Source organism: Salvia miltiorrhiza, chromosome 2 (genome assembly GCF_028751815.1).
Source record: "Salvia miltiorrhiza cultivar Shanhuang (shh) chromosome 2, IMPLAD_Smil_shh, whole genome shotgun sequence".
NCBI lineage: Eukaryota > Viridiplantae > Streptophyta > Magnoliopsida > Lamiales > Lamiaceae > Salvia > Salvia miltiorrhiza.
In genome coordinates, this window is record NC_080388.1 from 74,177,647 (window position 1) to 74,193,912 (window position 16,266).

General features: G+C 30.6%; 1 protein-coding gene across 1 annotated transcript; it reads right to left on the reverse strand.

The window, feature by feature from the left end:
* Positions 1 to 13,639: 13,639 nt before the first annotated feature.
* LOC131009283 (xyloglucan endotransglucosylase protein 6) lies at positions 13,640 to 15,745 on the reverse strand. The gene is made up of 4 exons (XM_057936576.1): positions 15,282 to 15,745; positions 15,095 to 15,195; positions 14,608 to 14,801; positions 13,640 to 14,240 (listed from the first exon to the last, which is right to left on the reverse strand). Exons 1-4 carry the CDS (start codon positions 15,448 to 15,450, stop codon positions 13,820 to 13,822), a joined length of 885 nt encoding a protein of 294 aa, XP_057792559.1. The 5' UTR covers positions 15,451 to 15,745; the 3' UTR covers positions 13,640 to 13,819.
* Positions 15,746 to 16,266: the final 521 nt, after the last annotated feature.

The window sequence follows — 16,266 nt, forward strand, 5'->3', positions numbered from 1 at the left end:
AATTTTTCTCAAAAAATAAGTAACTTATACAAAATCCAAGACACTTGTGACTTGTCGTATAGTTCATTATTGAGTATATGATTGGTGCGAAGAGGTTGAGATGATCTAGAGTTGTAAGTAAATTGAATTATATAAGAGTTATTAACATGATACTTCCTCCGTGCCACGAATCTTGACACGTTTGGTTTCGTCACAAGAATTAAGGAGTTGTAGATTAGTGTTTTAAGTGTATAGTTAATAAAGTATAAAAGTGATAAAATATGAGAGAGAATGTAATAATTATTACCTTATTTGGAAATGTGTCAATATTCGTAGAACGGCCCAAAAAGGAAAACGTGTCAAGATTCGTGGAATAGAAGGAGTATACTTTTCTTTATTGTGTCGATAAATTAGAAAGTTGTAATATGATCTTTAGATCCAAAATTTCCATCATAGCATGTTTCTCAATTAGTTTATGCTTAATTAATTATGGTTAACATATTAATTCAATTTTTTTTTTATCATGTGAAGAAATTTGAAAGCTTGGGGAGAATGAATTTCATGTGAAGAAACATAAAAATAAGGTTCGTGAGAAAATTTGAAAAATATTGAATTTATACACAAATAACTCAAATAGCCCTTACAATAAATGTCAATTATGAATTCATTTCTTCGTCACAATACTACAAATAATGTCAATTCATTACTTTCTTTACAACACATTCAGCTAATATTTTAAAACTCGTGTTTTCTCAATTTTGTGTGGATATTGTTCTCACATTTATATAATGTAGAGGTCGCGTTTGTACGTGGATTGCTTATTTAATTATATTTAGATATATATCTCCTAATTATAATTCAAAAATAAATAAATAAATAAATAAGAAAGCAACAAAAGATATCAATATTCTTTAACAGAAGTTATTTTGTTTGTATATTAAATAAGTCAAACTTTAACAGAATCACAATTAATTAAATCCAATAGTAACGCGGTGCAATTCAGCTGGCCAACTTGGTTCCAGCCACAATATAGCTTCAAAATGTACAACATTTTAATTATTATACCTAGACGTCACTGCTTTCTATTTCTACTGAATTTAAATTAATCACAACCTAAATTTTGATCATTTGTGAAAAAAAGGTAATAAAGAACTGAATGGGCCATAACAATCATAGGTAGTAAGTAATTTCTAGCAATAATTAGCTGGAAATATTTATAAACCCCTCCCTATAACCTATCATTGATTCTAGACGATTGCTAAATTAATAAGACGCTTCTCTTTCGATCAATAAATGAAGGGTTCGAGTTACTACATGAGAAAAATGAGTGATCTTCTTCTTCTTTTTTTAAGTCTATTTATTGTATAGGACCATACAATATCCACTATTTTAGCTTGTATTTCATTTTTGATTTTATTATCATATAAATTTTAGGGTTAAATATTATTTTATGTCTTAAACTTTCAATATTTTTTCATGAAATGTTCCAAATTTCATTTTCTCCTAAAAAATCTTGAACATTCAGCGTTTTTCATAAAATATCTTGAACTTGTTGCGCTTTTTCATAAAAATGTCTCGAATTTTCATTTTTTTCATAAAGTTCGGAGTTTTTTTAATGAGAAAATGGAAATTCGGAACATTTTATGGAAAATGATGTAAGTTCAGAATTTTGTAAGAGATAACGAAAATTTGAGGCATTTTATATAAAATGCTGAAAGTTATGAGAAAACAAAAATTCAAAATATTTTATGAAAAACACCGGAAATACAACATATAAAACACTATTAACCCTAAATTTAATTTTAGCTTTGTGATAATTCAGTCCACAAAATGAGAGAGGTAATATAGCACAATCGCCATAAATGAGAGACAGACACACTGGTGGGGAATGAGATCGAGAAGAACACATATTTTGAAATTTGATGTATAGAAGATTTGATTTGAAAATTATTTGAATAAAATATATCATCGTTTGTACTAGTTGTGTCTATTTATAATTTTATATAACGATTTTCTTAACTCGGATATTTATTAATGGATATAAAATATCGTAAATTTAATTTTATCTAGTTGTATATAAGATTAATTGTATATAAATTATTGAACTTTCAAAAAAAAAATTATTTTGCACAAAAACTTTAAATCTTTATTTAAATTATTCAGCTATTAATTTTTTTTTCTCATTTTTCATTTTTCGACAAAATTTTTGACCTAAAACGATATCGTTTCCATCTAACTATACAATATGACGACCTTTTATTTTTTCTAGACAGATCATATTCATGTCACACAAGCATATTCATGCCAAAGGAGCAGAGTAGTGGCAGAGCCACATGGGGACTGGGAGGGAGGCTGGAGCCCACTCCCAAATTTTGAGTTTTTTTTTTTTTTTAAATACTCCCTCCGTCTCACAAAAACATGAACAAAGAGAAATGCACGGGTTTTAAGAAATGTTAGTTGAGAGTTAAAGTAAGTGGAAAATGGGTCCCACTTTAAAAGGTGTTGTGAGAGTAATGAATTAATTAAGGAAAAGTAGTGGTGGGCCATGATGTACTAAAATGGAAATGTTCATGTTTTTGTGAGACACCTCAAAATGGAAAAACGTTCATGTTTTTGTGAGACGGATGGAGTATAAAAGAACTTTGTCTTATAAAAGTTGATTTACTTGTTATATCTCTGCATACATATTTAATTTAATATTGATTGCGTTATTAATTTAGAACTATATAATTCATACAAAAGTTATTCGTTATTTATTATGCTTTTCTTTTAATAAAAAATGCTTAAACTGTATGGAATGGTAAAAAAAAAAAATTGTAGTGTATTGAAACTATATAATTTATAAAAATATTGTTCGTTATTATTACTGTTATGCTTGTCTTTTAATAAAAAAATACAAAAAATATATGAAATGCCCAAAAAAAATCGGGGGCTACCGCCCCTGAATCCCGTACAAATTCAGCCCCCCTCAACTAAATTCTAGACTCCGCCACTGCAAACGAGTATATATATTTATGCCATGTCATCATGATGAAAAATGTAAGAATATGCTAAACGAGTATAAATTAGTATGATAATTTGTTAAAAATTTAAGAATTTATATACAACTAACCCTCGTATATAATACTCCCTCCGTCCCGTTATTAATGGCACGTTTCTTTTCGGCACGGAGATTAAGGAGAAAGAATTAGGTAGAATAAAGAGTGTGGTCCACATGTTTAAGTTTGTGATTAAGGGATATTTCTATTTTATCAATATAAATAAAGACTTTATTTTATTCATATTAATTTTTCTGACTTTAATTTTTCTTATTAATTTAATTTTTAATAAGCATTAAATAATTTTTTTTTTAATTGATCTAAAAACTGAATCTGCATAACCCAAAATAGGGATTAGGGTAGATCTCACCAGAAAAAAGGCAGGAAGCAGGGTTTTTAACATCCGCAACTCCGCATCACCCATTTCCCTGTGTTGCCAATTTTCCTCACACAGAAAAAAGGAATCGGGGTAAGCATCACAATTAGCAGGAGAAGATGATACAGGCAGTTCATCGGAGACTATCGGAGAAGATGATACAGGCAGTTCATCGGAGACCCCGTTCTCTGATTCGATCTTCAATCACCTTGACCTCGATCCATGTCTGTAAAGAAGCCATCCATTCCCAATCATATGAATCACCGTAGTCTTTCGACATCCTTCGGTTAGATCCCTCAGATTTTGAAGGTAGAGTCACAGAGAGAGAGAGACGACAGGCAGAAGACGAAGATAGAGACAGATCTGATTTTGGTAAGGGTTTACATCATTGGGATTTTTCAATCGGGGACGATGGTGGAGGCCAAATCGGTGAGAGACGAATTCAGAGGGGGCGGCGGCTTACAGCCTAACAAGGCGACGAGGGGCGGCAGGCGTGAGATGGAGAATTCAGGCGAAGAAAGAAATTAGGGTTTCAGACTCGAGAGAAAGAGAGAGCGGCGGACATGAGGGAGAAATTAAATGGAATGGATTGAAGAAGAGACGGTTCCAATTCTGAGAGAGAGAGACGCGTGCCAGATTTTTATTTTAAAGTTGTTTAATTAGGCTTTTAATTAGGGGTATCATTAACATTAAACACTCCCTTATTTTTTCCAAAAAAGGAAACGTGCCATCAATAACGGGACAGCCCAAAAAGGAAAACGTGCCATTAATAATGGGACGGAGGGAGTACATCTTTAAGTGAACATTAAATTTTAATCGCATCAATTCATATAATAAAATACATCAAAATGTGTTGTAAAATTCATTTTTTGCAAGTTGTGATATTGTTGATGGAGAGAGTAGGTCAACCATGGCCTTAACAACTCATGTTTTCATACCTAACTTTAAAATGTCTTAATTAACCGTCACTATTTACCTAAATATGGAATCGCAAAAATAATAGTTGGCAAGAAGGTGACATCCTATATAACTAGGTTAGAAAGGCCCATGAGTTTTGTCTATTATAATAATTCGAAAACACGAAAATGATCACTTACCTATCGATAATTTACAAAATTAATGGGTTTTGACAAATAAAATTATAAATTCTTTTAAAATTATATTTTTAACCTGATTTTTTTAAAATATGGCGAATTAAATTATCATCTTTTTAATTTGAAATTGTATTTCAAAACTGTAAATTTGGCGAAGTGATGATTTAATTTGTCACACTTCAAAACCCATGTTAAAATTGTGATTTTGAAATATTTCATGATTTTATTTATCAAAATCTCTAAATTAATGATGGTATATTCAAAATAAACCGCCATGCATGATTTCGATTAAATTTAATCCGTTTCATGTGAACGATCACACGAGAGGCTTTTCACTTTAATTTTAACTAGATAATAAGTAATTTCATACTCCTTTCGTCCACAATTTTTTTTCAATTTTTGCCATTTTGGGATATTCACATAATTACTCCATTTTCATTTTAGGAAACTATCTATCATATGGTGGACCCTACTCTTCACTTACAATACAATTAATTATCATTAGAAACACTATTTTTTAAGTGAAATTCTTTCTCCACTCATAATGCAATAACTATTTTTATTAAAATTCGTGTCGTTCATTTTTAGGATTATTTTTGTTGAACGGAAGGAGTATAATAATTATCTAAAACACATAATAGTGTGATAATCCCAACCAATCATGCTTTGCAATTAATAACTTCAATTTAACATTAGATATACAAATGCAAAAAAAAAAAAAAAACTTTATTATTAGATATTCAAGTGCTATATTCCTAGTACATTCACAAGCCAATCTATCTAAAGTTGATAGTCACGTGAAAACTCACAATAAAAGCCAACAATGAGATTTGCCCACACAAACTGACACAAGTCGGAACTAAACAAACAAAATATATTAAATCAGAGCAATTATTATTATTCTTGAATATTTTAAAATACGTGTCTCTCTTTCAATCGTGTGCTCTTATCATCTCATCATTTTAATTTGTAACTAAAAATTGGAAAATTGTAGGGTTTGGATCTCCAAAATCATCAAACCTGAAATTATTGAAAATGATGGAATGCGATGAGAAATGCTAATAAATTTTGAATATTAAATATTCAAAATATATGATTGACATTAATTTATTTAAATTTATTGTATAAAAAAAATAATAAAGACGTCAGTATAAATTGATAAATAAATCAATATAAATCTACAAATAAGTAGTTTGTAATGTATGAATAGCTTCTCTAAGATAGTTCATTTTAGAGGGTGTGAAAATTTTACCATATTAACTGAATACGCTATTTGTGTATAATAAGCAGTTTATTCGTAAATTTATATTGAGTTATTCATTATTTTCATCTTTCACGAACATAGTCAATCTCACTGTAACCTAACCTAAGTATTTTATAAATATAGATATATAATCCAGGTCAATCTTTTCATATGAAAATAGGTCAAAAATTTGAATTCAAAATAAACTTTGGTTTTTTCCTCTTCAATTCAAAGTCGGTTCATTTAGAACATCTAAATTAAAGTAACTCGATAAGATGACTACAAGTCCACCTTCTTTCAAACTAAAAGACTTAAATAGACCTAAATAGATGCATAAAAAATATATATACATAAAATACAAGTTGTTCATTGTTTTGACAGATATTGAAAATTACAAGCTGAATCTCATCAAATATATAAGATAGTTAATTACAGTTTATAGCTTCAACTTTCATCAAATTTTAATTTATAATCTCGATTTTAATTTACCTTTTGCATAGCCTGAATTTTGAGAAGTTTTTTAATTATAGCCACAATTAAAGGGGATTTCCAACGATAGGTAGTTCTCGTCATCGGACCATCGACACGATCAAAATCGAGCCCTAAAGTTGGGCACAGTTACACTAACTTTCAGACGCGATTCCAACCACACCGGTGGTCGGATGATGATGGGCTACCTATAGTTATAACTCCCTTGTAGTGTAGAATACATTATGTTATAATTTCAATAAACAATGCTACTACCATATTTTTGGCGTAATTGTAATTATAATTAATATCCATAAAAAAATTGTCACACGAGCTTAAATAAAATGTGAGTGAAGTTGTTAGTGGAGTAATGATCTCACTGTAAATGTGAGTGAAATTGTTTGTGAACGGATGAAGTAATTTTTTAAAATTTAAACAATTTTAAAAAATAAATTAAAATTGACTGAAAGTTGAAGTTATAACTATAATTAACCCCATTAAAAATTTTAAAATAAAAAATTAAGAGAGATAAAAACATAACACCATGTTTGTTGTTTTATTCAAAAAGGAAGAGACAGTTAGAATTGAGAATTGAATGAAGAGTGTGAAGCGCGTTGGTCAGAACCGTCCAACACACACTCTACATATATTTATTTAATAATAAATAAATAAATAAAAATTTGGACGGCATTCAAATGTTTAGTCAAACTCTTTTTTTCCCAATTTATATTTACTTTTTTTTCAATTTATATTTACTTTTCATAAAGAGGTTTGAACGATTCGACCAAGTCAATACGGTTTTGCCTTTATTTTATCGAACAACTTTCTTTTTCCCTCAATAAATGCTAGTACCTTTTTTTTTATATGTGCAATATGTAATCAATAAATCTGCAGTTATATTGTAATAGTTCACAAATTAGTTTAATAAGATAAATTTTGAATTACATTATTTATTATTTTTGAATAAAATAAGATTTAATTATATTATTGTCTAAACTATATTGTACATATTTTTTTCAAATTTTCTGCACTTTTTTATTTGAATAAAAAAATTATAAAAAATAACTATAATGTGGACAATGCAATAAAATAACTTTTAGCGTTTTCATAAAATGTCTTGAACTTTCGTTATTTTCTCCTAAAAAATCCTAAACTTTCATCGTTTTTAATAAAATATCCAACTATACAAAATCTGGTGATCGAAAGATGACTCATTTCACTAGAAAAATCTTAAATTATCAGCTTGGTGGTATATGATTCACAATTTGACTGCAACCAATTTGAGAAGAGTCATCTTTCGATCAATAATTTTTGTATAGTGGGATTGTTTATAGAGAACGCTGAAAGTTCGTGGTTTTTTAGGAGAGAACAAAAATTCGAGACATTTTAAAGAAAAGCACTGAAAGTTTGGAATTGTTTAGGAGAAAATGAATGTTCGGGACATTTTAAAGAAAACGTAGAAAATTCGAGACGTAAAACATTATTAACCCTAGAATTTAACACCACCCCCTCCCCCCCAAAAAAAAAAAAACTATTCAAATGAAGTAAACTTAATAGTTTTGGATCCAAAATAAATGGGCCAATAAAAAAGAAGCTATCTATTTGAACGGATCATCAATTGGGCCCATAGAAGCATATGGCATGTCATATAAAAAGTGGGCTAATCTTTTCAAACATATTGGGCTATTATACAGCTTGTATTGATAATTTAATAGTCAAAACTGTTTAATAATAAGCAGAATCTGAAAAAAAAAATACAAACTTAACGAGATTAATTGAAAATAATTGAGGACTATTTTCGAGGAATGAATAAATAACAAACTTGGTCAAGAATATGTTAGAAAAAACTATAGAAGATTAACTAAAATAGGACAAACAAAAGCCCATCGTAAACTTATTGTAGAAAAACGAAAACTTGGTAATATAAATCCCAAGCTTTGGACATTATTCAACTTATAATTCTTTTGATTTGTAGTAAATTCATCCATTTTAATTTTTGAAAGAGTTTGAGCTAAGATTTAGACATTCTCATTTAATGTCGAACCCAAAATAGATTTATGATTGTAGAAGCTAATTGTCTAGTTTATCCTCCCTTATTGACAAATTTTGTCACCAGACATCCAAAATTGCAACTCGAACTACTGTAAAGCTCTAATTTCGTCGTGTCAAGATGTTGATATGTCTCGAGATCTGTAATCTGTAACCTAACCCCATAATAAAATCTATTCTCTTCTCTGCCCGTGGACTTAGCCAATTTGGTGAACCACGTAAATCTGTGTCTTCTTTACATTTCTATTCGTTTATTGCTCTATAATTCTACTCTGTCACAACACAAGATCCGATTCAACTATTCGATCTTACGTTTCTATTCGTTTATTGCTCTATAATCCTACTCTACCACAACATAAGATCCAATTCAACTATTCGATCACATGGCATTCGTTGACGAAATCGACAACAAAAATGACAACATGGACAATTGCCTTCAAAGGCCCTCAAATAATTTTTTTTTATTTCAATGTCTAAATTTCTACTAAAAACTTGTGATTAAAAAAAAGATGAATTCATTACAAATTGAAATATTGAGCATTATTGAGACCATCTTGTACAATATAGTCATGAGATAAAACAAAAATCATATATGTATTTTTTATTTTTTGAAAATTGATGGTCCTCCTTAATTTGCCCCATGTGATTCTTTAATCTCCCAAATCCAATTTTTTTTGGCATCAATGTGGTCCAATTTCATTCCCAAATAAAAGGCAACATATATATCATATCAAAGTAAAATTCTTAACTTGTCCCATACCATTGATGCCCAATAATTCAAAATGTGGGGGTGGAGAGCATTATTAACATTGAATGCAAAATTTGAGCATCATTAACATTGAATACAAAATTCATAGTACAAATGTCCTTTATTTTTTATTTATTTTTAATCTTTTTAGGAAATAAATGTCCTTTATTCTTACCCTTTTTGAACATTCTTCACCAAAATAATTTCTTATTTTATGCAAATAATCAATTAAGAAGATACAATAAAAAAATTCCGTTATATCTAACAATTTATTTATATAAGAAAATTAATTGTAATTTTTCAAATGTAATACTCCTTTTTCTTTGTAGTATATATACTATTATTATTGCGGTTAATGATAGCTAGAATAATTTGGAAAGCAAGATGGGTGTCACATCTTTGATAAATGATATTATTGGGAATTTCCCAAGGGTGGTGGTGAGGTAAAAGTAAGCTTTTATAATTCACCATGAACTCAAATAAAATATATAGGGCCCACTTTTACCTAATGATGCTGGTTAATAATCATATCTAATTGGGAAATGCACTGGTTCCAACTATAAACATGAATATCTATATGTTGGCTTCTTCTTCAAAAAAGAAAAAGGAAATAAAAAAACTTGAATATATATTATATATGATGTTATAGTTTAGGTGTTCTTAATTTTTATAATACATCTTTGCAACTTGTGCGGTTTAAAATACAACAAAAATTAGGAGAAAAATAAAATCAACGTGATTATCAGAAAATACACGTAAATTAGCCGACCAACCACCTTAAACGATATCGTTGCAGTTGTTTCATGCGCACGATTAGTCTATGTGTACTTTTTCAACAACCACATCAGTTTCAATTCAATGAAGTTCATTAACCACACGAATTATATACAACTATCCCTTAAGAAAAAAAAAAAGTGATAATCTTATACACTGTGAGTGTTCGGTTGATAAGATTAGACAAGATTAGTAATGTTATAGTATCTTGTTTGGTTGGATAGATAGGGCCCGTGACTTAATCTTGGGAGAGTGTCGCATAGGATTAGTCATGGCTTATGAGTCTTGTCCTAATCCCTGTGATAAAAATAATCTCGTATAATCTCGGGGTGATTCAATATCGAATAATCTCGGGACAATTCAATCTTGAACAACCAAACGCTATATATAGGCTACATTTACAATTAAGATGGAATAAGATAGTTATATATTTTATGAAATAATGTATAGGATATGATTGTATAGTATAGTTCTTTTGACTGCATAATTGTACTTGTAACTATGAAATGATAGTATCTGAATATTAAATATTACTATGCTTTAAAAACTTGTATTTAATTTTGTGGTCCTCTATAGGTCTAATGATGTAAAAGAAGGACCAATCATTTCTCATCTCTTAAATTATGTGATTGGTCTACAATGCTTCTCATTACCTTATTATTTTTTGCTTCAATTATTGCATTTTTGGTGTATTTCTATTTCATATATAATCATTCTTTACCTGATGATGATTACATTAATTATACACAGTTAATAAATTAATTGTGCTCTAATTAGTAAACCATCTTTATGCATTGTTCTTATACAGTTGTAGTCCACTCAACTTTTAATCCCATGATTCCATAAATTCAAATCTAACTACTTTTTTGGGTTCATTACTCAAAGCCATTATATCTTATTCGATGTGAATTAAATAAAGGGTAACATAACTACAATTATTCAAATCCAATTAATCAGAAAAAAGGACAATTACAATTTACTTATCTTGTTTTATAGTTCTTGTTCTATATTATTACTTACTTGATTTTATAATATTTTTTTTATATTTAAAAAAAAAATCGAAATTTCCAGTTAAACATGCCAAAATCCACATAAATTTTAGGTGTTCAAATTTATTTATGATGTTTCCACCATCATTACCGAAGAAATAGATAGAAGCCCACCCATTTTGTAGGACCCTAGTTTAATTTTTTAGGGTAGAATAGCCACACCAAATCTATTACACTATGTTTTATACCATAATTTTTTTTTTTTTTGATAAGGAAAGTAAATATTATAGAACGATAAGGCACCAGTAGTACCAAGAAGATTACAAGTAGTTTTATACCATAACTAGTACGACCATTCGAGCGATACACAACGAATATCGAAATTAAATGATATTTTATATCAATGAATATAAATATTAAAAAATATAATTAAAATATAAACAAATGTCAAATATGTTTTAAAATAAAATAATTCACATCAATTACTCAATAAAATCAAGAATTTGAAAATGCAAAATTTTCTAATTTTGTATAAAGTGTAATGATAATTATAGTTATTAAATAAATTTAAATTATTTGATAATGAAAAAAATTAGCATTATGCATTATTATTATTATAGAATATACCGTCATATTAATTAAATAAATATTTTCATACACAAACATAAGTAAAAAGTTGTTAAATTTTAATGAAGAGAGAAAATAAAGTATTTTAGATTTTAATTTTTCATAATTTATTCGTTTTAAATTCATTTTTGATGATTTTTATACCATATTAAATTTAAGATTCATATTGAATATTTTTTCACGAATCAAATTTGACAGTGTTTATAAAATAATTTAAAAAGAGAAGAAAAAAAAGAAAAAATAGTGGAAAATTTGTGGCGGAAGAAATTAAAAAATGGGAGGCAAAAACGCTCTTTTATATTATAGATTTACAGCTGCAACCATATACATTTAGTATAATTTTTTTTTAATTCATTTTTCTTTCAAACGATGAAAGTGTTGGATTTGACTCTATCGTGATGCGATCTTTTAATATATTTATTTCTCTTATCTAAAAATAATAGTAATTCCTAATTTTTTATTTTCAAAGTCACTACGAATACTTTCTTATAACAAACTCGATTTATTACTTTCTAAATATGGTCATCACTTTTCTATTGACCATCATTTTTATGAACTCCATCTTCCTATCTTCATAGATAGGACCACATTCCATCAATGCATCAATCATCATAAATTTAATTTAATGACTAAGAGGTTAGATATAAAAATTACAATATATGTACTAGTCTTGTTTGAGGAAATAATTTTGACCCTCGTTTAGTTTTATATTTTCAATATGGATTCATTCGAATTCTTTGTGCATTGTTTGAATTAGTTTACCATCCATGCAATTTCATTTTAAATTAGTTTTTTTTTTGGGCAAAGCTTTTAATCCAAATACAATCTTGAACTTAAATCAACAAAAGTGTTTTCAATCCTAAATATTTCATCTAAATGTTCTTAAAAAATGTATAATCTCATGAAAGACTTAAATTAAAGAGATACAAAGTCATGTGCCAATATAAAGTCTTGTCGTTTTCCCCTTCTTTTGCAGATAAGACACAATGGGAATACTCTTTGTTTAATTCATTAATATATATATTAAGACATAAAAGATTCAATACAAATTAAATGCTTGCTTACTTACATTATTATATTTTTCATAACGTGAAGTCCAAAAACAACTTAAAATTTTATGCAAATATATATGGATTATGGTAGTAATTATCCTAATCTAGGAACTACGAACTTATTATATTCATAGATCTTGACTAAATCGATGATCATAATTTATTTCCACGTTGAATAATACTACATCTTTTCGTTTATGACGAATTGTAGATCATGCAAAGATTTAAAATAAAATTAAAAAAAAAAACCTAAAAATTATAAACCAAGACTGATTCTAGGCGTCGTACCTATCCAACCAAAAAAGATATTACAAAACTAATCTTATCTAATCCTACAAACCGAACACCCCTGTAACATAATATCTATTACTAAAATCTTATGAAACTGAGCATTTAAAACAAGATACTCATTTTTATTAAATGATAAAAATTTCTTTTTAACTTACTATAAAAAGCTTTCATTTGCTTAGATTATTAATCATATTTAAATACTAGTGGGCCCACTTCTAGCTAGCTTTATCAATAGAGGCTGAGTCATAATGGGCCCAGCCAACTCATGTCCTCTTCCATCTTAGGTCCAAATAAGCCCGTGATCAATTGGAGTTTGGGCCCACTACTAAGCCTTCAATATTTTTCAATTATTTACCCTCTTAAATTCCTCACAGCTTTCACATGTTCAAAATCATCACTTCACTCCAAAACACATCACAATCAATGTTTCTAATCTTAGTTTGAATCTCGTATTTTGCGAAGTCGATACATGAGGTCACAAAAAAAACACCAAACTTCATATTCTTTATCCTTTTAAGTTTTCAAAATAATAAATCCATGCATCCCTAATATGGCTAGCCATAATATGATTTAAAAAAAATCATGTATTAAAATTCTTTCGTTTCAAATAAAATTATGGTTTTGCTAGTTTTATTTTAAACAAAAAAAAAATAAATACATTATAAAGCTTATTATGATCACTCATATAACAAAATAGCATTACTCTTTTTTGTATATGTGTGTTGAACTAGTAAAGGTCTTGGATTCAAGTGCATTATTAAACAGTCTTTTAATGTTCTTTATTTAATTATTAATTTATAAAAAAAATAATAGGATCACTACTACAATTGTGTTTCAATTTCATATTTTACAAAGTTTATATGTTTTCAAGATCCTACAATTGCGATCGAGCACATCGACAAGGTCAATAATTTGCAAGGAACAAAGATTTTTATTAAAACTAATGAAATGAAAATATATTACAAAAAAAAGTGAAGGAAAACAAAGAACACAAAAGCTATGCATTGAAACATGGAGGCCATGTCAAATGGCTAGAGAGATTCCCAACCCTATTTTCCACCAAACACACACATCATACACACACTCACACACTAGTGGCGGTGGTGGAGGCACTCCGCCGGGGTGGCGGGGAACCTCGCCGTGTCGGAGCAGTAATCATAGACCATATGATTCGCCCTCACCCACACGAGCTGGTGGCTCTGGTGGACGTTGAGCTCCGACACGGTGGGCTCGTCCCACCAGTACCGCTTGTCCCCGCCGCTGCTGCACTGTTTCTGGACGTCCGCCGCCGCCACCTCGCCCGGGACCGCGCAAGCGTCGATCTCGAAGCCCTGGTACGACGCGACGAAGGGCGCGTGGGACCAGTCCGTCTTCACCAGCCCACCTTGAGTGGCCCAATCATCAGCATTCCAAATTGAGCTGTAAACTCCCATGGCTTGATCCTTGGGAAAAGGGATGCCTTTGTGCTCTAAATTGGAGTGCACACGCACAGGAGTCTCATCCACCAAGAATCTGTCGAGAATTAGTATTAAATTAACAATAATCAAACAATATTACCAAGATTAATTAAATACAATGTGTCATTCCCCACATTTCATCTCGAAATTAGGGATTAGGACATAAACAAGATAGAATATCTACCAATGGTTTAGTCTTGAAACTATGCCCTAATCTAAAAACACAGCAAATTGGTGGTGGGCATATAATTGTGCATGGAGATTGATCTCTTTTTCAACATGGGGTGTCAAAAGTTTTCATCTTTCAGCTTTCTTTTCACTTTTCAGAACAAATTATTCCATCTGCTGCAAGGCCCATCACACACACACACACACACACACACACACAAACAGAGTGAGAGAGAGAGAGAGAGAGAGCTTACACAACTTGACGCCGGTTCCAGAAAAGGGAGTAAGTGTGGAAACCTTTAGTGGGGTCGAACCAAAGGTTGAGCCTTTGCTCTCTGTTGCCAACACCATTGACATAAACATTTGTTTGGACGAGGTAAGGCTCCCCTGTCTTGTTTCCCAAGAACTCGAAATCAAACTCGTTGTGGAACTGACCCTCCGATGACATCTGCACATTGTCAAAACCATCACATATTATTCAAAAACATAAACCCAAACAGTCAACAGCCACACCATATTACCATTAACAAAAACAAACACACATTTTTTCAAATGAAGGCCACTGTAGTGAAAAAGCCAGCTGTTAGTTTTGACAGAGCGACTGTATCAAAGATCAAATTTTTACTCCAAACACTGGCAACCTCAGGCAAAATCAGAATCAAAATCAAAAAATGCACAGTAAAATCGAACATTCAGATCAATCAAGATTCAAAACACACACACAGAGAATAGTGAGCTTACATAGAAGGCAGTGACAGTTCCAGCAGAGTCACCACCAACAAGCTTAATCTGAACACTAACTTTCCCAAACAAATACTTGCTCTTCGACGCGAATCCAGCTCCTACATTTCAAGAAACCAACTTTAACAACAACAACAACAAAAATAGCAAGAAAAAAAAAATCAGCAAAGATAATGCGATACTATACCAGAGAAATTGTCGAGCTTCATGTTGACGACTTCTCCTTGATTATCATAAGCGAAATGATCGAAGGCCCAGCTGGGCTTGAAGAGGTCGTCGAATTTCGAGGAACCGGCGCAGCCGGCGATGAAAAAGGCGGCGGAAACAGCGAGAATCGCGGCGGCCAGCTTCGCCATTGGGGCAATTTATCGAACCGATAAACTGCAGGATTTTTTGGGGGTTGCGATTGCTGGGAGCAGAGATGAGGGGAGTGGAGTGGTGTGGACCAAATTGAGAGTGAGAGTGTATATATATAGGCGGCAGCAGTGTCGAAGCTTGGCTTCACCGGGAAGCCGCTCCGCCACGTAGGACTGTGATCGTACATCACCGCAGCCACGTCGGATACTGTTCAAAATCTTGGAGCCGTTGGCGATGTTGGCTTGGCTTTAATGGGCTGTTTCTCCCACTGGATTTTTGTTGCGTTGAGATATTTGTGTCATTGTGTGGGAGGTCGGCTCATTATCACATATAATATAATAAGAGGCATTTGCAAAAATGCCCTTTTCTTATAAACACTTGTAAAAATGCCCTTTTTCACTTATGAAAAAGGGCATTTTTACCAGTGTTTATAAGAAAAAGGGCATTTTTGCCTATTAATACATATAATAATATTAATGTTCAAATTTTGATCTCGTCTTTAAATTTTATATCGTGCTCGCTCCGTCTGTGATATCGTTTCCACTTTTGTTGTTTTTGTTCGTTCGCGATATCGCTTCCACTTTTATTTCTAGTAGTAGAATCCACAAATTTCATGCACAATAATAGTGAGACTCAAATTTCACTCACGACAATAATCTATTTTGTCAATTATTTTCTTAAAACTCGTGTCGTCTATAAAATAAAAACGATATCGTGGATGGAGGGAGTGTGTAATACTTACTCCCATTTATAAAATACTCCATCCGTCCCATGAAATTAGTCCCTTGTTCTATTTTTGGATATTTCTAAAAGAT